We start from the raw sequence: 22,145 nt of genomic DNA on the forward strand, positions 1-22,145 counted from the left end.
CGGGGCTTGGTGCATGGTCATGCTCTTTGTATAATGAGGCCTAGTCAAGCTTTTATTTAGTGCGTCTGCATCAACCCCCGGCTACTAGCTAAAGTCATTCTAATACAATGGTATATTTTTTTCCGGAGAGAGAGTAAAAAAGAAGAATGTTTAAGATTATATTTGTAATTAAAACTTACCCTCTCTCTTTCCTTATAGTTAAAACTTATCTCTCTTTTCTGTTTTTTTTTTATATAAGTAGAGCCCCTTTGGGAGAATTTTAGATTTGATGAAGCTGTATTGGCATTGATACATGTTAAACAAATTATTAAAACTTCCATCAACAAAATATATATTAAAACTAGTTTCACCTGAAAGTTGATTTATTGGCTGAATTGAAGTGCATTGGGGCTTTTCTTAACTTATAGGCTTTCTATATGGGTTCTATCTTGTAAAGCCAGAATAAGCTGCATGAAATCCCTCTCAAATGATCAACCAGAGCTCATTTGAGAGGGCATCAACATTGATTGAACCACTTTGAAGAAATTATCAAAACTAGTTTTACTAGAAAGGCAGAAAGATTGGTTTCCCAGCTCAAGACAAAGCCTTTTTTTGGCTTTCCAGGTCTTTCACCAACACACAACTTCAGAACTTTTCACGTGGGGCTTACTTTGCAACACCAAAGCTGTTGCATGAAAGCCCTTCCAAATGGGCATTATTAAGCCATGGAGCTAATTACGGGGCTTTGATGAACATATACATACCAAGGCCAAAACAAGCACTGCAACGTGGCAACCAAAACCGCCTCACCGCAAATCAAACTCCGACAACGACAAACATATACACTGCAACTAAATTCCGGCAAACATAGAACACATCTAAGCCTGAATCTGAGCCCGGCCCTCATATAATACGAGCTTAAAGTCCAGCCAAGAAATTGAGGAAAGAGACTTTTTTTCTCAACAACAAAACCAATTTATTCATATTATATGACTTCAAAACCCAGAAATACTGAAGAACGGGCCTAATGTTTTGAGCCTGAGCCCGCATGCCTAAATTTATGTTCAAGTTTAATTAAGAGCGGGCTCACGATACCCAGTGCATATTGGTTTTAAACCAATTGTATCACATTTTTATTTTGCAAATTTGCATCTTATATCGACCAAGGCCCGACAATATTTGTATCGATTACTAGGGCTGTTCATAAGAAGACCCAATCCAACCAAACCGACCTAAACTGAGTCGGCCAGGTTTTCTTCAATACCGTTCGGTTTCGGGTTGTAAAAAATCATAATCCAATGGTTTGAGTCGGTTTCGGTTTTCATGTGTGAAAACCAAAACTGAACCGATTTAGTAGTTAGTTCCTAGTTAGTAGTTACAACCTACTTAATTCCTACTTAATTAAGTTGTCTCTATCATATTTACAATCTAAATTAATTTATAGTCTTCCAGTTAGGAATGACATTAATGGTAAATATTGTAAGACAAGTAGACAATTTTTTTTTTTAAAAAGTTTAAAGAAAATAATCAAAGGATCCTAGTTTCTATGGTCTTTTACACCAAATAGGCAACCAATTACAACTAGAATTAGGTGTCTTTTTTTACTTAGATTAGAAGGTTTCTTGAAATATACAAATTTCATTATTCTTTCTCTAATACAATTTGACTTTCTATTTTCTTGATACATAAACTCAATTTTTTATGTGCTTCACAAAGTTATTGGCCTGTTTTCTCTTAATTTATGTGCTTTCCTTGTCGGATGATGTTGCTAGCTACTTCTCTGACGCTTAATCTACAAATTTATTACCATGATTGAACTTAGAGCCGAAACCAAACCAACTAAGTCGGTTTTGCTTAACATAGAGTCGGTTTCAGTTTCAATTTCAGGTAATCCGACCAAATCGGATCGATTGGAAAAATCTCAATAAACCAACCCAACCCGACCCATAAACAGCACTATCGATTACATTTGAGCCTGCTCAGGAAAGTGTCTCCCAGGAGAAACCTCTTTGGTATATATATAGGTTGGGTAATCCCTTACCTTATATAGGTTGTTAAATTGCGTTTGAAAAATTCAAGTTCCTCTAAAATTCTACCTTTTCCTCTCATCGGTGCTTAGCTTTAAATTGCCTACCAAGAAATTACTCATTAACAGGGGATATGATATCGATAGCACTTGTGAAACTTATTGAGGATAAATCTTCGTTGTCTATCCTGCAAGCAAGCCTAATGGATGGTGTTCAGAAAAACTTTGGGTGTTCGGTAAAAAAACAAAAAAGAGCTCGGGCCTGTTTGGGGGCTTCCTGAACACGATATCTGACCCCATTCGGTCCCTTGTTTGTCATTTAATTAAAAAAAAATTTGTTGCAATTACTTTTTTACCCCACATTTATTTTAAATATCATGCACATGAAGCTTTAAAATAATGCAAGTTATTTTTTCAAACAACAGTGTTTTTAACCGGTAGTTGATTCAGTTAGTCAAATTGTAATTCAGCAATGATTTTGGGTCTACTTCTCATAAAAATTGTTTTTTTTTTGTTAAAAACATATAACTCGACTTTTAAAAATGTTGACCCATTCAATCTAATCACAGGGCCATGGGCTATATAATAAATGTGATACAAATTTTTGAAGACTATAACTTTACACTTGGGCGTCAGAATTAGGGTAATCTTTTTTTACACACAAACTTTAGGCAGTCATGATCTTAGACCCACAAAAACCCTACTCACACGTACCCATTACTCCATGAGACACCATGGCTGCACATCAGTAACATGTGCTGCCCTATGGGTAGGTGTGGGAGTTCTCTCAAAGAATGACAGTATACAAATATGGAGATGTTCCCGGTGTGCATACCTATGGTGCCGCGTGGGCAGGGAAATCCTTCAGTGCTCACAAGGCTGTTCTTACACCATTCGCACGGCCCTGCATTGGGAATATCTCCCCATGAAAAAAACAAACAAATGATTGCAGATCTCAATGCATGGTGTAAAAAGCTATGCAAACAGTTTTGTGAGCACCGAAGCTGATCTCGTGGGTAGGTATGCCTAAAATTAAGTTTTTGTAGGTAGTAAAACCACAAGGACGAGCTGTTCCTGCCATGCATGGCTGTTGTGTCCTAGTGGTAGGTATAAAGTTTTGGGTAGGAGATCTGAAGACAAACTTTGAGATGAGGCAGTGAAATTTGCATTGGCTCCTCACAGAGCACGCCCCAACAACATTCCAATCCTGGAATATCTATCCATGACAAATACCGGAGATATTCCCCATACACGTTGAGATTTATTGTGGGGATATTGAACTGATATGTTCTTTCCATTTCAATAATTATAGACAAACAATAAAAATTTGAAAATACATGGAAAGAAGAAACTCTTCCTTAGAAACCTTCGTCTCCTATTTTTTATTGATTTATTTCGTTTCAGGCATTCGGTTCTCCGTGGTGGTATAGGGTGCTTAGGCATGCAGCTTTGCGTTGATTTGTTTCAGGCATGTGTCAATTCGTTGGACTGATGGAAAAAAGCTTTGAAGGAAAGAAAAAAGAAACCCTCTCCTTAAAAAGACAAAACCCTTTACCCTTTATATTTTATTGGGTAAATTACAAAGATCACCCTGTATTATGGGGTCTGTGAGAAAGACCCATGTACTTTATTTTGCAACAAAGATCCCCTTGTACTATGATCGTGAGACAAAGACCCCATTCCGTTAACTTTTTGTTGAAATCCGTTGTTGCAATATTTTTCAATCCTCATATTACCCTTATAATAAGAAAAATATTGTTCATCTTCCCTAACCTTACGATACACAAACAGTAGCGATGATAAGGGGAGAGAAAAGGAGATCGAGGATTACCATTGTTGTTGTTCTCTACCTCTGCAAATGGGGTTCCACCAGGATTACCCCCTATTCTTTCGTTTATTAACTTGCTCTTTGCAAGGCGGCAATCCGATGATTAGGGATGGGAAAAAGTCTATTAGCAGAAAACCGGTTCATTTCTTTGAGTTGTTGGTGGAATTTCCCTGAAAAGGCAGTAACGAATCAGTCAAGAAATTTTACCTGAACTATAGCTGGCTAAACTCGAGCATCAGCAGTGATGATCACAGATGCAACAACACTTGTAGTGTCCATGGTGTTATTGACGTCCCTCATGTCTCCTCTCGTCGATCAAAACCACCCTAATTTTATCCAAAAGCAATGGTTCTTCCCTCGCCAATAATGACCCTAAATCCAACCACCCTATTCTTACGACTCCGGTAAAACGATAATTTCTAGATCAAGAAAGAACTCAATCACAGTAATCCGAATTTCGTACCAAAACCAATAAAAGATAAAAACAGAGAGAGAGGAGTAGAGGAGAAGAGAAACAAGTAAGGAACATTAATCTATAGAAGAACCAGAAAAGATCAAAGCAATCTCAGTCTTGACTCGTGGATGTCAAACACGCAATAACTTGGATTTGAAATTAACTATTGAGCTTGAAAGTGGATTTACAGAAAAACCCTTCATTAGACTCCTAGTTTCTTGCTGCAACCTACAAAGTATAACTGCCAAATTCACAAAGGTATTCCCAGAAGAAACAACAATAATTAACAACAATCCTAAGGCCAATTCCGTCAACAAAATGTTGGTTGGTTTGGATTTGAGGAATTTTCCACATACCAAACCAACACTCCATCATTGTCGCCACCTTTTCCACTTGTTCGTGTATTGTGAGGTCAGGGAAGATGAACAATGTTTTTTTATTATAAGGGTAGTATCGAGATTAAAAAATATTATAACGGTGGATTTCAATAGAAAACTAACAAAAGAGAGTCTTTGTCGCAAAAAAAAAAAAAATACAAGGGTCTTTGTCACAGACCCCATAGTACAAGTGGGTCTTTGTAATTTACCCTATTTTATTTGATGTAAAATCTAATATATAAAAAGTAAGATGGAAAGAGTTTGAAATAACCGTTAATCGCCATTGTACCTGCCTAATTCGCACATGAATGGGTAACATGGGCCGGGCCGGGCCGGACTCAGGCCGGGCTTTCACTTGTCATTAAGGGAAATATGCTAGGCCCGAGCCCGGCCCAACCAACGGGCCTATAACTTGGGCCCAAGCCCAGTCCTGATAAAAAGCCCGAAGCCCGAGCCCGAGCCCGAGCCTGAAGCCCGACGTAATAAAAAAAAAAACAATTTTCCCTATTCAAATTAGAATTAAAAATTCAGATAGTTTATTTTTTCTTATTTAAATGAACAATGGGCCTACAAGATGGTTTTTTCCCATTTCTTTTATATTTTAAAACATAGTTTTACATTCTTAAATCAAAAAATTTATTTAAATGGACATAATCACATTACTCACTTTAAGTCTAATATTAAGTCAGGCCGGACCAGGCCGAGCTATTTTGACAAAACCCGAGCCCGACTCGAATTTATTATGGGCCGGGCTTTTTGGCCCGAATTTAAACCTGCGGGCCTATAACTACATTCAAGCCCATCCGGGGGCCGGGCTAGCCCGTCGGGCCACCCGGCCCATGAACAGGTACATTGCACCCTCTCATTTGATGTTCAGGAATAATTTCAAGATTATTGATACGAGATCCGGCTCGCCCATGTGCGAGTGCTGTGGATGCTAGGTGCGTGCAGGTTTAGCTTTTGTGGAGAGAGAATCCAGACCACCGTTGATCGTGAGAAATGATAATTCCTGTATTGGAAAAATCTGCCCCAATATTTAGAAGTGGTTTGTGATGATGGGTTTGATAAGAATTTCAACAAACACTACTTAGATGTGGAGATGCTTAACGAGGCATTTTCCCGTATCTTTAATTTGTAGGGTGCGGTTGATCTGTTGAGTAATGCTGATCAGATGCCTTTTCATCCTCGTCCCAATGTGGTGCAAGAGATCAACGAGGTAATGACTAATGAGGGCTACAGGTTTGCAAGTTGTGCCAAAGTCTCAGAATTTGTTGTTGGTGCATGCTGTTGCTTCTGCTGTCCGTCGCACTCGATACTTCGAGAGTCGAGATAGCATGTGTGTTGATTATGGGTGATCATGGATTGGGCCGGGCTGGGCTTTGCACTAATGATAAGGGTTATAGTTTAGGCCTGGGCCTGGCACGGCCTGGGGTTCTGGGTCTGAAATATAAGCTCTAGTTCAGGTCTATGTGGGCCTGGGTCAGGTCGGGCCTGATTTCGGGCCAATGTCATTCATATATAAAACATTATATATCTATATATTAAATGACATAGCATGCATATAAAATTATTTTATATATTATATAATATAAAATATTACATATAATATAAATTATACATGTTATGTTATAATATTTATATATAAAAAATATAATATAATATAAAATAATATGTATACATATGTATACATTATACACAAAATATGTAAGTTTAAATATATGCAGGCCGGGCTTGAAGTATTAAGCCCAAGCCCGGCCCTAAAATTTATGGGCCTGATGTGGGCCTGGGTCGGGCCCGAACACAAAATCCAGGCCCAAGTCTAGAATTTTCGGGTTGGGCCGAAATGATCACCCCTAGTGTTGATCCAAGCCAACAGTACCTTCAAGCTTTACTGGAAGCGAATTATAGAATTTCGTAATCCCCATAATTTTGTTATCAGTTGTCCCCTGAATAAAGATCAAAGAAGTACGGACAGGTCCAATGCAGATTTCTGATTTCTGCTGCAGAGTTATAAATATTCAAAATGTCAAAAATTCACACTCTATGCATCCATACCTGTCTGTGAATTGACATCAATTCCGAGCTGGCACCTATCCCAAATATACTTTGAGCCTACAAATTCGGGTTTAATCTTCATTCTCCCTAAAGATTTATTTTTATAAAAAGAAAAAAAAGCCAAATCAGAGCATATCCCCGCCATATATTGAGAAAATCTCTTGATGATGACATCATTATTTTTGAGATTATCATAAGGAAATGTTTAGATACATGTTGGAAATGTGTTGTGGGGGGCAATTTTGTGAGGGGCTGATTTCGTCTCACAAGATACTTGACGCAACATTGACGTGGCAAAATATGATTGTGGCAGTATGCTTCTTTATTGTGAGTTATTATATTTTTTAACAAATATTGCTAAAATTCATGAAGAAAAGTAGATAAAGGAACATCATAAATGGGGATATTGGACGCAACATTATTAACGTGGCAAGATGTGGTGGTGGTAGCTGATTTTGTGGAGTTTGTTGCATGTTGGAAGTTAGGTGTGCCATTTGTCCACGTCATCAAGTAGGTAAGCAAGGAGAATGGTCACCTATTTTTTTGTTTTTATAATAATTTTTATATTAATCTTATCATCTTAAATAATAACAATAATATAACTTCATATCAACCGGCACCATAACAATGGAAATGGTAATCAATATTTTCATCAAAATTCATGGGTTTTGATCGATAAAATTCTTTCGGGTATCATGTCTTTTCAGATATGATAGGCTTTTTATAATATCTCCGATAATAAATTAATAATTGTCATGGAAGATTGTTATGGTTGAAAAAAAAAAGATAATTCTTCCGATAAAACATCCCTCCTAAGACCCGACTGGAGAGTGGCTGAGTGGGTTGGTAGGTCGGAGGCATGGCATGTTCATTCGTAAAACACTAGCCACTTTCCAGTTGCTACATCCATACATACCCAGTGAATCGACTCCGTCAGATATGACCGTTATCCTAAACGACTGGTATGAGCGAAGATTGGCCGTTGACTTTTCCTGTTCTCAGATACCGCGTTAGGTGATACTGCATTTTTCCCGGCGGCCTGCTGCCCAGTGGCCCCTTGCCGTGATCCCACCTCAAATAATACCTTTTAGGATTTTACAAAAGATTAAAAAAAATAAAAACAAAGAAAAAAACCAAAGCATTAGTACCTGACCGAAGGCCGGAGCAGACCAGCATTTCACGAACTCACAATTCCGGCTTCTGTGAACAAATGCTGTCAGTGTAATCGATTTAGGCTCAATTTGGTAGGAGTACAAATACAAGGTTTTGCACTTTATATATATTTGTATTTGTACTCTTTCATATAGGCTTCATTTGGAAAGAGTACAAATACTAGAGCGCAAAACTTTATATTTTGCATGTATTTGTATTACTTTTAAACTGAGTCAATACAAATATGTACAAATATAAATGTATATGAAATAATATAATATACAAGATTTTGCATTCTACATATTTACATTTATACTCCTTCCAAATTGAGCCTTAACCTGTCCAGCACAGTCACGTGCATGAATGAAATAATGTTCTCCCCGCAAGTCCCAAATTCCCCACAAAGAATTCCATGTTAAAGGCTTAGAGCCACTTGGGATAAAACCACTGTATTCTAGCTTCCCTCATATATTTGATTATATATGGCTAGCAATTAAACTCATGTAATGTTAAGCTTGGTTGACAAATTTAGTCTTTTGGCATCAATATGGGATGTTCATATTTATAGTTGGTCATTGGTTGGCCCTTAATTTAACATATTCCATCTAATTTATTTAGAAAAAAAGAGGGAGAGATTTAAGAATGATCTTATTCTAGTGAATATACATTTTACGAAAAACAATAAAGACCTATGAGAGTTTTGATTTTGACTTGTTATATTTTGAATAGTTTAATTTAAAAATAAATATGCAAGTGTGAGATAACTTCTCTAGCTTCCATTGAACAAGCCTTGCTAAATCATATATTTTGTCTGATATCTTTATTCTTTTCCGATATCATGTGAAACTTTACATTGAATGGGGAATTGGACATATCAAATAGCATGTGAAATACATAATAATATAACCGAGAGAAATGAAAATGATATCGTGCATATGCAAACCCTATCAGATTGGTTAAGAATTAATTTTTTATTTGACCTAAAGTAGTTCGATTGGGGAAGATTGAAATTCCTTAGATTTCTAAGTGCCTATAAGTTATAAATACATGTTTACCCAAGAAAGAAAATAATTTTTAATGACTTAACCTAATTCCCTCTAATCTATTCTTGGATAGGATGGTGTTTGGTTCAATTGCTATTTATCATAAAAGTTATACCAGCTCAATTGGGGGTGAGCATTCAATTTATTTTGGTTAAAAATTGAATTGAATAAACCAAAATTTAAAAAACTGAATTACGAAATAAAAAACTGATTTATAGAAAAACTGAAATTTTTTGTTCAGTTTTTAGTTAAAATCGAGTTTTAATAATAATAATAATAATATATATATATATATATACTATATATTATAGGATATAATATATAATATATATTATGAAATCAAATATATTATATTGCATATTGCATATTCTATACCCAAAGTTCAGTTAGTTTGGTTTATTTTGTTAATCGAATTTCTAATTCTAAAAATCAAAATATTAAAAAAATCGAATTAACCAAAACTGAAAATTTTGGTTCATTTTTTTATTATTTTAACTGAATAATGCTCACCCCTAAGCTTAACACCAAATAGCTAGGAGTTCCCCCAATGGATCATGAAAATTTGTTTGGTAAAATCCGTTTATCAACAAAATGTTTTTCTCATATTATGCGAGAAACATCGTTGGAGGAAACATTATTTTTGAAATTTTCCCCAGCGGGAAGCTTTTTTTTTATTGTTCGATTTATTATGTGGCAGCTAATGGCATCTAATTGTGAAAGTAATAAATAAAAGCACTTTTGTCTTAAGGGAAAAATTGGTACAAAACATTTTTATGATAAATGTAAATAGAACATAGATATCTAGGAATATTAATAAATATTTATATTAATTATAGTTGTATTGGGATATTCTGAAACTAGACTGACCTAATATTTGATATCTGCTGAAATAAAAAAAAAGGACGATAACAATATGTTATATTAAAAAAAAAAGAAATAAAAATGTCTTCAACATCATTTAAAGTTAATAAAATCAAGTAAATTATAACACTTGAACCCATGAATCTTTAATTAAAATACAGCTCTTAAATTGACTTTGTAATAAGTATATTTTTTTAATACAGTAATTAAATTGACTTCAACATGGCTTCAAAAAATTGACTTCGACAATAAGCATATATTTATTTCACACACACAGGCCGTATATATCAAATATTATATATTGGAGTCCAGAATTCATGTATATTCCTTTTTTTTCTTATGTAATAATGACTGATTGGTTATGGTTTGCATTTTGACCACCAAGACACTCTCCCAGATTACCCAATAGCCACTTAAGTTGTAATAATAATAATAAATTTAACCAGTAAGAACAGAAACAGATATACTAGTATACTACACTCGATCTTAGCCAAAAGGCCCAAAAAATGAATAATTGATAAAAACAACCGATATTATAATACGATAAAAGAACAATACTCCTTTCAAGTCTCAACAATAAAAATAAAATAAAATTGTTAAGTGTGGTATCGCTTTAACCTTCGAAGGCAAATCATTCAAACTTCGGTATTTTCTTAGCTTTTTTGTTCTTTTTCTTTTTCCTATTTTTTTTAATCAAACGACGAAGAGAAACATTGAAACGAGCCGATTCTGTATTTTATGTTTCATCTAATGGAGTAAAAGGCGACACATAGGCTACCTCTGACGTCGGCAGACGAACCCCGAATGCATCATTGATGATCGATCTCCCCCTCTATCGCCAGAAAATCGGAAGGATGATTTTGTTTTTTCGGTTGAAAGGATCAAAAGTCAACACAGCCGTATTCCTCTGCTAATTGGTTAGGAAGATTCTAAAATGCATAATGTCAGTATGTCTTACTGTTCAAGTCACAGCTACCAACTACCAAGGCAACTATCCTCCTCCCTACCCGTTGTAGATTTCAAGACTGAAAGTCTGGAACCACCATGCAGGAGAAAGAGAGAGAATGTTGGCGGTAGCCGTTCTAGGTTTCCGGTTAATGTCGATATCATTTTTTATACTATTATTTTTTTAGGGATTTTTATTGTTTGTGAATGCTTCTTAGTATCTGTTTGGTTTGGTTTATTTTTTTTCATTTAAAATTTATATTTTATTTGAGCAGTGAAAAAACTCCATACTGATTATGAAAGATTTAAAAAATAACTTTCCTAAATGATAGGCATGCACAGAAGCCGAAGTCCACTTTTGCCATTCTTGATGTGTACAAAAAAACATGAGAGAGGAACTGCTGAAGTGGCACCCATGTGACAATGTTTATTTAATAAACACCCATGGAACCAAACACCCTCTGAAGCTGGTGGTACCTGAATCCCTTTTTTTATGAAACTAACAACCACATCCCCAAATCATCAGTACCTTGATAGAAGGCAATCTATTGAAGTTCCAAAAAGAAAACAGTTAACTCTCTACGCCTGATTTGCTTCACCAAATCAAGATGGGCATTTTTCTGCATGTTATAGACTTTGTAAGCAGCTATAAATTAAATTTAAGAGTAAAAACATCGAAGTTTTATTTTTTACGTGCAACATATTTGTATCACCAAGTAATAGAGCTTGGTTTGAGGTGGTCTGAAGTTCTTCCTTGAACTCCTCAAGGTTAGCAAATCAATATATATATATTTTTTATTCTAAGGTCAAGGCAAAATGTTGTATTAGTTTCATAAAAAACATGTACAGGCATTACTCATGTACGGTGAACAACCATGCATTAAGAACATGAAATCACTTCGGAATTTTTACAATGAGATGAACTCGAATAGCATTCAATCTTGGAATTCTAGTAAGAGAATTGCTTTTAGAGAGTTCATTTCTGTAGTCCAAATTCTAGGTTTCCAGCTCTCAAAGCAGTGCAATAAGTCTCATAGAACTGCATTAAATAGACAAGGAATTCAGTTCTGTTGCATTTGACAAAGGGCACCAGAGTAACAAATAACTGGATCCAGTTCTACTTTTGGGGTTTTTATAGGTTTCCTTCAATCAAGGTAGCACCGACTTGGGGAAGCAGATGTTTGTTTCAGAGAGAAATGAGTTCAGGGGTAATGCCGACTCCAGAAGCATTAAAAAGCAAAAAAAAAAAAAAAAAAGTTTGCATGGAAGGAGTAGGAGGAGAAGAAGAAGATTCAAATAAGAATAAAAAGAAGACTAGCCTGATTGATTTCTTGCCATCGGTGGATCCCCCACTTACGAACGTCGGTTGTGCAGTGAAATCGTCGATGGGTTGCTTTTTGTGTTAGGGCTTGAGGAGAGAATGGGAGGGAGTAAGAATAAATTCTCACATCCGGCCTAATCCTAAATAATTCAAAAGAGTGAATGGTTTTGCCTTAGAAAAAAAGAACGAATGATTTTAAGTTTCTTTTGCCCTTTTTTATCCGATTCAACCAGATTCATTTAACTAATGTTCAAACGCCCGTTAACGTCAGCTTGGTTTTGCTCAGACAACATGATCATCTCTCATTGGTGGATTCACGTGTTCAGTGAACACACGGGTTCAAAGAATGTGGATTCCTGAACCGTTAGTTCATTGTATTTCATTGCCATTTGCAATATATTTTTTTCTTTATTATTTTACTATTTTAGCATGTATGTCATTATTAAGTCCGTTTTTGTTTTCGGTGTAAATAGAAATGGTATAAAGGCCTCGTTTGCTTTTCGGTAAGTTACTTACCTGGGTAAATGCTATTACCTGGGTAAGTTTTTTCTGGCAAACATTTACCCGGTGAAGTTCATTTATCCATTGTTTTCAAAACCGGACCGGACCGGAAAAACTGGGAACCGGTCAAGTGACTGGTTTCGTTTTCCTCAAAAATCGCTTTTTCCCTTAAAACCATTGATTTTGGTCAGCAAACCGTTGAACCGGCCGGTTAACCGTTTTGCAATTTTTTTAAAAAAAATTATTTTATTTTTTGTAAGAATGGGTCGGCCGTTCGGGTTGAACGATCGAACCATTCGAACCGGTAACTGGACCCCTGACCGGTTTGTTTTTAAAAATCATGCATTTACCCATGTTCTTTTATTTCTCAGGTAAAAAAGGTAATGACCATTTTAACATAAAAATCCATTATTAAAAGGGGCATTTTTGTCCCATTCAAGTGTTAGCAACTTTCCCCCTAGGTGGGAAAGTTATTTACCCACCTAGGAGATGGGTATCACTTACACCGTTGCCACATAAAGTTATTTACCCCCTAGGTGGGAAAGTTATTTACCATGAATATAAATTTCCCCTAGTTGCTGCATAAATCTAAAAAATAAACATGGGATTCTTGGTCAATGGGAACAAAAATCCTATTAACCAACTTTCCCCCTATCAAAATCCAAAAAAGAACAATCCCAAAATTTCACTCTCAATCCGCATTTTTATGAATTTGTCTTCTAGTAATTTCTTTCTTTAGTTGAATTTTTCATCGGTAATCCATGTAAATTATATATCGATTTTATGGATATACTTCACATCAATTATCACATTATTAAAGGTTTAAAGTTTGAACAATTCATGGCCCAAAACCTTGTATTTTATATTATTTTGTATATATTTATGCTATACATATTTGTATTTGTAATCTTCAAAGTGAGCCTGAAATTTAATACAGGTGACACCAAAAACAAACGAAGGAAAGGAAAAAAAAAAAAAACTAAACAAAAGGAAGAAGGAAAAAAAAAAAACTGTCTATTGATGCTGAATTGCTGATTACTTACCAGTTCGCGGATAACCTACACTTCCTGCCTAAAAGAAAGTGCACCTGTCAAATAGTGATTGGTTGGTTTATCGGGTCGGGTTGCGTTTTCTACTTTTCTTCTTAATATATTTTTGTTTGGTTCTATCAAAAGGAAAAAAAAACTGTCTATTGATGCTGAATTGCTGATTACTTACCAGTTCGCGGATAACCTACACTTCCTGCCTAAAAGAAAGTGCACCTGTCAAATAGTGATTGGTTGGTTTATCGGGTCGGGTTGCGTTTTCTACTTTTCTTCTTAATATATTTTTGTTTGGTTCTATCAAAAGGAAAAAAAAAAAAAAAGAAAAAGATAAAGTTGGGAGGAGGGGGGTGTTGGAATAATGAAATAGAAATTGAAAATTTCAAATGGTTTCCTATTGTCCCGTTTGGGAAAGGTGCATTGCTATTTATTTACCGGTTTCACAGATATCGAAGACCACGTTTATGATTCCATATCATTTTCAAAGGTGCATTCGCCCACCGACTCCCTTACCTACCACCGTGGGTGTGGAATCGTCGCCCCGTCGCCCTCCACTTCTCCTACCCTCCAAAAAAGCAACCGTCAAATTTAACTCCGTCAACCACAAGCCCACAACCACCGCCCCACACACTTGCCACGCGCACCTAACGTCTTCTGTCACAATGTAGCCACCGGATCCCCTTCGGTTAAAGATTCAGCTATAAAAGAGTACCCAATCCATCTCCCAGGCAGCAGGCCCAGTACCAAGTCCCCAACTACTCAGGACACGGAACCATGGATCTCCTTCTCTTGGAAAAATCCCTTATAGCCCTTTTCTTCGCCATTGTTCTCGCTATCACCATCTCTAAACTGCGGGGTAAGCGTTTCAAACTTCCCCCTGGTCCTATCCCTGTTCCCGTATTCGGTAACTGGCTCCAAGTTGGAGATGATCTGAACCACCGCAACCTAACCGATTTAGCCAAGAAATTCGGCAATATATTCTTGCTTCGCATGGGCCAACGTAACCTTGTGGTGGTCTCCTCACCCGACCTCGCTAAAGAAGTTCTGCACACTCAAGGTGTAGAGTTCGGATCACGTACCCGTAACGTGGTCTTCGATATCTTCACTGGTAAAGGCCAAGACATGGTGTTCACGGTCTACGGTGAGCATTGGCGCAAAATGCGACGAATCATGACCGTCCCCTTCTTCACGAACAAGGTGGTCCAACAGTACCGTTTCGGATGGGAGGACGAAATTGCTCAAGTGGTCGAGGATGTGAAGAAGAACCCGGAGGCGGCGACTAATGGAATCGTCTTGAGGAAGCGGCTGCAATTGATGATGTACAATAACATGTACCGTATCATGTTCGACAGGAGGTTTGAGAGTGAGGATGACCCCTTGTTTGTGAAACTCAAAGCATTGAACGGGGAGAGAAGTAGGTTGGCTCAGAGCTTTGAGTACAATTATGGAGATTTTATTCCCATTTTAAGACCTTTCTTGAAAGGATATCTGAGGATTTGTCAGGAGGTCAAGGAAATGAGGTTGCAGCTCTTCAAGGACTATTTCCTAGAAGAGAGGAAGTGAGTTTTTCTTCTTTTCTTTTCTTTTAGTTTTTAATGTTAATTAATCAATTAATTGAAGATTGAAACTGTTATTGCCAATAATTTGCCATTACAGCAGCTTAGGCAATTCCTCCGTTTGCCGGCCGGAGCAAAAAAGCAGACCGGCAATTGATTAATTAATGGGATTTTTAGACTGCTTAATTGGGTAGTTGGTCGGAGCAAAAAATCCATTATTTTTTTTTAATTGGGTAGTTGGTACTTGGTCGGGACGGTTGACTGTTTAATTGGCTGTCATTTTCTACTTTTGTTTGCTGACTCGTGTGAGTGACATGTTACAGGAAGCTTGCAAGCACGAAACCCACGGACCACAATGGGCTAAAATGCGCCATAGATCACATCCTCGACGCCCAGCAGAAGGGGGAGATCAACGAAGACAACGTTCTGTACATCGTCGAGAACATCAATGTTGCCGGTAAGTACCGCGAGCAGTTTCATGACAAAGGCTTCTTTGGTTCTTTATTTTCGCCTTATTCCAATTTTTAAGAATGGGTAGGATTGTAGGAAGGACCTCTGATTATGGGATAATTTGAGTTCAATCCACCTCAGAATTACTAATGAGATCGTACCGTATAAAAGCCCCAGTTACCCCCAAAACAAGTAGAAGGTGCCAACTGGCTCAGCTGATATCAGACAGTGACTCGGTGCCTCGTGTATATATACTTTTCCACTGGAATTCATTTCCCAATTCACATCTACGCCGCACAGTATAAACGCCCCCATATGTGGGGCGTTTGTGGGGGCGCAGATGTGTTCTCTTCATTTCCCTTTCTCTCTCCTGTGTCCTGTCCTCACTGAGTCCGGATCTGCTATTTACGGAGCGTTTTTTTATCATATTTTCGCGGTATTTGGAACCTTGGATGCTTATTGAATAAACATTGTTACATAGCGCCACTATAGTATTTTTCTCGTTATATGAATCTGTAAAGACTTGCAAAAGCAAAACTTGATTTCTCTTACATGTAAGACCCTAGCCAGAACCCACATGACACTATAACTGGTTAGGATTAGCTGAACGCAATAACACACCGATAGCTATATGTGATTTGCGATTGGTGAATGATTTGTAGTGGGGGGGTACTGAGTAGGGACTATGGGACCCAAGACCCAATTCATTGATGAATGATGACCACTGGGTACCAGTTAATGCGATTACCTAAAATGCCCTTATAAGTTGCAGTTGAAAGTCGTTGCAACCGTTTTCCTAACTCATTGCTTAATTCTCGAACTCTATTTTAAGTTTCATATCACCGGCTCACCCACAAGGCCACAACCGATAAACTCACCCCCAACGAATTCATTTAAGATAATGGGAAAAAAAAATGAAAAAACTGAATGTAATACGGTGGAAAACGTTTCTAACACCAGTCTTCCGTTCACCGCACGGGTCTCAGATAGTAAACGACTAATCCTTGGCTTTGTGTGTATTATTGCTGTCATCAGCGATCGAGACGACGTTGTGGTCGATTGAGTGGGGAATTGCAGAGCTAGTGAATCACCCAGAGATCCAGAAGAAGCTTCGAGATGAGCTTGACACAGTGCTTGGACCCGGTGTACAAATCACAGAGCCCGACACCCACAAACTCCCATACCTTCAGGCCGTGATCAAGGAAACTCTGCGGCTTCGCATGGCGATTCCCTTGTTGGTACCACACATGAACCTCCACGATGCCAAGCTTGGTGGATACGACGTTCCTGCCGAGAGCAAGATCCTTGTGAACGCTTGGTGGCTTGCTAACAACCCGGCGCAATGGAAGAACCCAGAGGAATTCCGACCAGAAAGGTTCCTAGAGGAAGAATCCAAGGTGGAGGCCAACGGGAATGATTTCCGGTACCTCCCATTCGGTGTTGGGCGGAGAAGCTGCCCTGGAATTATACTAGCGCTGCCAATCCTTGGTATCACATTGGGTCGTCTGGTGCAGAATTTTGAGCTCTTGCCACCTCCAGGACAATCGAAGCTTGACACCACAGAGAAGGGTGGGCAATTCAGCTTGCACATACTGAAACACTCCACCATTGTGGCAAAACCAAGAGTATTTTGATTGCGAGCTTATGTATCATTTTCTTTATTTTTCTCTTCTTAATTAAATTTGTCTTCTATTGTGAGTTTATTTACAAATTACAATCATTATGGCCGGTGAATGAATTCAGAATTCGGTGGAGGTGGTGGACGATGTAAAAAAAAAAGTTGATACGCTAAATTTACGCCATTACCCGGGCGTAACCCGTGACCATGTACGGATATGTAAGGCCTAAGGAATATATATTGCAATGTGTACCTTTTTTCAGCAAAAAAATGTGTATGTTTCCCTCCCTTTTTCGGTTGGCCCGTTCGAATCGAACGGGCCTTGCATTGACTGAAGCCGAATCCAACAAATTCAGCTCAGTCATCTTTTGCTCCACTTTCACAACGGGTGTTCATTAATCCAAAAATAGTAGTTGATGCAATTCGGCTGTTCCTAGCCGGAGATAATTTAGCTTAAGTAGACAACAGATTTGACTAATCTGTATAAAGAGAATCAGAAAACCCGGGGGCACTTAGCCGATGAGGTCGCTCCGATGCTTAAGTCAGTAATTTGCGAGCTGATGGTAGCTTAGAAAGTAAGGGAGCTAGTGAGCAGAGATTACGCGTACCTTCGCCCCGAGGTCACGTCGAAGTCTTCCAGTTCGGTTTTCTTTCCGTTTTCCACTTCGTTCTTTCTTTTCGGTGAGTTCTCGTTCTTTAGCTTTTTCCTGCTTTTCAAATCATGTCGAGTCCTAGTATAGATAGGCTCTTAGATAGTATTAGCGAGGTGGAGGGTGTTGTTGTTCCTGCCGGGGAAGTCACCTCTCGACAGGGTGCCTCCCCTCTTCGGCCTTTAGAGGGAACCTCTAACCCTGAAGTCGAGCCATCTCGGCTCGGGGAGACCGAAGCTCAGGAAGAGGGTCCGTCCTTCAGATCAAGGGCCCCAACTTCTTCCCGAGGTTGGGATCCTGATGACTTCGGGCCTTCCACACTGTCTCCCCGATAGCTTGGTCTTTAGCTTACCTTTAGGTCAATACCCTTGGGCTCATGATCACAATGAGCTCGCCATTTTTGAGGAGCAGCTCGCGGTAGGGCTGCGCTTCCCACTTCACCCTTTCTTAGTAGAAATAATTAAGTTTTATAATATTATCATTGACCAGATTCATCCGAATTCTATTCGAAACATTGTTGGCACTATTTCCCTGTTCCACTCCTATGGTCGACCCCTAACCCTGGATACCTTCAGCTCGATCTATGCGATCAAGCGAAACTCGGCCTGTCTGCGCAGGGACGTCAGACAGAGCTATTACATCTCTCCCAGGCTCGGATTCAAAATCTTGCATGGCTGCCCGAACAAGGTTCCGGCCTGGAAAAGGCGATACTTCACAGCTCGTAACCCGGAAGGGTGGTCTTTCCCAACCCACTAGAGGGTGGCTACTCAAGACCCCAGGGTGAGCTTGGACAGAGAGACCAGGGCGGTGATCAACTCGTGGAGGGACCTCGGGCTTGAGATGAAAAAATTCTTGGCTGAGGACGCGCTAGTGCGAGCTGGTTTGAGCCCTCCCGGTAGGTTTCCTTTCAGATATTTACTTAAAATACCCTTTAAGTTCTTGACTAACTGTTCATTTTTTGCAGTTACAATGCCAGAGGTCGACACGGAGAGCCTCCTAAGGAGCTCCCAGAGGGGGAAGAAGCGGAAGGCCGCAAAGAGACTTCGCCGGGAAGTCGGGCCTTCAACCTCTGGACCAACTGCGGTCCTGGCCGCGAAGCCGATCTCCACCGAGCCCCCCAGGGAGGAAGCCCGACTTGCATGCCCCGAAGTGGTTGTGAATGAGGTCCGCGAGGAGGATACTCGTCCTCAGGAACCAGAGAACACGTCTGCATCAGAGGGGCCAGTTGCTGCTGAGCTAGAGAGCACCCCTGCGAGCGAGAAAGAGAGCATCATGAATCACATGATCGCGGTGCGCAAGAGCAAGGATGCCATCTTTTCAGACGAGGTCACGCGATGGGCTGATATGTCTTCGGCCCGGCTCTTGGGATTATCTTCCAGCCACTGCATGGTGGTAAGTATTATGCCTTCAGTTCCGCCCCTTTTTTTTTACTTACCTAGATTTTCTTTTGATAGGTGAATTCTGCTCTTCATGCAATGGCCTGTCAGTCTGTGATCCGCTCAAAGGAGGCTCGGGACGCCAAGGTGGAGGTACGGAAGCTCCACCGTGAGCTAGACCTAGCTCGGGGCGAGGTACTTCGAGCTAAAAAGGGAGCCGAGTGCCAGAAGTAGCTGATTTTGGACCAGGAGGGACAGATCTCCTCGCTGACCGAGGAGAACGCTAAGCAAAAGGAGCTGATCTCATCGGTGACTGAGGAGAACGTGAAGCAAAAGGGGCTGATCTCAATGATGACTGAGGAGAAGGCGCGGCTTCAACGAGAAGTCAAAAATCTCGAAGCAATGGTCCAAGAGCGTACCCAGATCTTCGAGACCGCTATCTAGGAGGCACGATCAGAAGAAAGAAACCAGGTCGTTGAGCACTTCAAGGAGTCCTCAGAGTTTCATGCTCTCCAGGTCGAATATGGCTCAAGCTCCTACCACTCCAGGTTCAAGCTGTGCAGGTATCTGGTCCAACAAAAGTTCCCCGATCTCAACCTCGGTGCCATCACGATGTCGGGCTTAGCCCCCAGAGTGGCCAAGGCAACGAACGAGGAGCCCGACTCGTTATAGGAGGAGAGCGATGACGATGTCAAAGTGGTGGATCCCTCGGATGTGGTTGGTAGTCCTTCTGCGTGATTCTGGCTCTTTCTTCTTTTTTCCTTCTTTTTTGAATCATGGATGTACACTTTTTTCATTAATGGAATACAATGTTTCTAAGTAACTTGTGTGCAAAATAATTCTAAGTGTGAGTGACTCCTGATCTGGGCAACGAATGTATAGGTTACCCGAATTGTCGAGCTACCGAGCTGGACAATAATTAAGGATAACCAAAAATCAAATTTTTCTAAGTGGAAATCACCCCAAATTGTCTACCCGGACTACTAGTAGGGGTAACTTCATGTAATGTACACCAAGGTGAGCGACATTACAGGGTATATACCCAACCTATCCGCGCACGGGCTACTCATTTAGATGTCAGTTGCCCCTAACGGGCCCGACCTATTATTATATGCCGAAGTGGGCTAGACATCGTAGGGATTATATCCGAGCTGTCTATGCCTTAGGCATTAGAGGCACTTTGCCTATGCCGAACAGGCCAATAGGACTTATATGCCCATGCCGAAGAGGCGACTGGGTCTTATGTGCCCATGCCAAGTAGGCGACTGGGACTTGATCACCCAAGCCGAAGAGGCGATTGGGATTTATATGCCCATGCCAAGGAGGCGACTGGGACTTATATGGTGACGAGTCCGTCAACTCAGTACTTTAGCCCTTAGGCCTTGGTGGCAATTTATTGTCCACCCTCCTTGATCTTGCCCATGCCGAGGAGGCGACTGGGGCTTATATAATGCTGAGGTCTTTCATCAGCTCGGCACTTTTAGTTCTTAGACTTCTGGGAGTGACTTGCAGTCCACTCTCCAGTTAGACGATCACATGTAGTATCGCCTTAGATTGCTGACGTTCCACGCCTGAGGCACCTATTTTCCTTCTAAGGTTTCGAGCTCGTGCGTAACTTCCCCGAGCGCCTGCTTTACTCGGTAGGGTCCTTCCCAATTTGGTCCAAGCTTACCAACACCGGGCTCAGGCACCATGACATTGCGAAGAACCAGGTCTCCAATGCGGAAGTTCCGCTTCTTGACCCTGGCGTTATAGTACCGAGCCACTCTCTGCTGGTAAGCCATGGTCCGGATGTATGTGAGGTCCCTTACCTCTTCTATTAGGTTGAGGTTGGTGCGTAGCTCGTCATCGTTTGTCTCTTCATCATATGCCTCCAGGCGTAGCGTAGGCACCTCGATCTCGGTTGCGATTACTGCCTTTATGCCGTAGGTGAGGTTGAAGGGGGTTTCACCCATGGCGATCTTCACAGTGGTTCGATAAGCCCATAGTACACTGGGCAGCTTGTCTTCCCATAGTCCTTTAGCTCGGGCTAAGCGTGCTTTCAGTCCATGGAGGATGACCCTGTTCGTGACTTCTGCTTGACCATTTGCTTGAGGGTGTGCCACCGAGGTGAAATTCTCCTGTATCCCCATCTTGTTGCACTAGTTATGAAACTTGATATCCTCGAATTTCTTACCGTTGTCAGAGATAAGCACTCGAGGTAGTCCGAAGCAGCATACTGTGCTCCTCCAAAAGAAGTTTTGCACGCTTCTTGCTGTGATTGTCGCAAGAGGTTCCGCCTCCACCCACTTTGTGAAATAGTCCATCACTACCACCAAGAATCTCCTCTGTCCTATCGCTGGCGGGAATGGTCCAAGGATGTTGATTCCCCACTACACGAAGGGCCATGGGCTAATGAGATACTTCAGGTCAGCAGCAGGCTGGTGGTGGACGTTGGCATGCCTTTGACACTTGTCACATCTTTTGACGAGCTCAAGCGCATCTGCCTTCATCGTGGGCTAATAGTACCCCTGTCGCAGCGCTTTCTAGGCGAGAGCCCTACCCCCAAGTGTCCGCCATACATACATGCCCTCATGAATGTCGCGGAGAACGGGCTCGGCTTCTGAGGGTCGCAAGCAGTGCAAGTAGGGAAGCATGTAGGATATTTGGTACAGCCGTCCATCTATTATGACATACTTGGCTGCCTGTCGCTCTACCCTTCTAGCCGCGTTGCGATCTGCAGGGAGGGTTCCGTGAAGCAAGAAGCTCGTGAGTGGATCGATCCAGCTCGGCTCTGCTTGTGCAACAGGAGTGACCTCTTCTTTCCCCCTGAGAATGCCGGGCCGAGGCAGGTTCTCTATGTACACGGTCCTCATGGTATTGTTGCTTGTGCTAGTTAACTGGGACAAGGCATCGGCCTCAGCATTCTCA

The 22,145-nt window shown here is 40.2% G+C and overlaps 2 protein-coding genes across 2 annotated transcripts; both read left to right on the top strand.

Annotated features, from left to right (window-relative positions):
- The first annotated feature begins 14,291 nt into the window (after positions 1–14,291).
- C4H (cinnamate-4-hydroxylase) lies at positions 14,292–17,311 on the top strand. Its single transcript, XM_010254744.3, has 3 exons — positions 14,292–15,144; positions 15,465–15,598; positions 16,627–17,311. The coding sequence occupies exons 1-3, from the start codon at positions 14,360–14,362 to the stop codon at positions 17,223–17,225; spliced, it is 1,518 nt and encodes a 505-aa protein (XP_010253046.1). The 5' UTR covers positions 14,292–14,359; the 3' UTR covers positions 17,226–17,311.
- A 152-nt stretch (positions 17,312–17,463) lies between these two features.
- On the top strand, positions 17,464–20,023 carry LOC148801863 (uncharacterized). The gene is made up of 3 exons (XM_088898739.1): positions 17,464–18,754; positions 18,824–19,251; positions 19,314–20,023. The coding sequence occupies exons 1-3, from the start codon at positions 18,700–18,702 to the stop codon at positions 19,467–19,469; spliced, it is 639 nt and encodes a 212-aa protein (XP_088754865.1). The 5' UTR covers positions 17,464–18,699; the 3' UTR covers positions 19,470–20,023.
- Positions 20,024–22,145: the final 2,122 nt, after the last annotated feature.

The sequence above is a fragment of the Nelumbo nucifera genome, chromosome 2 (genome assembly GCF_055504915.1).
Source record: "Nelumbo nucifera cultivar China Antique chromosome 2, China Antique-T2T, whole genome shotgun sequence".
NCBI classification, from domain to species: domain Eukaryota; kingdom Viridiplantae; phylum Streptophyta; class Magnoliopsida; order Proteales; family Nelumbonaceae; genus Nelumbo; species Nelumbo nucifera.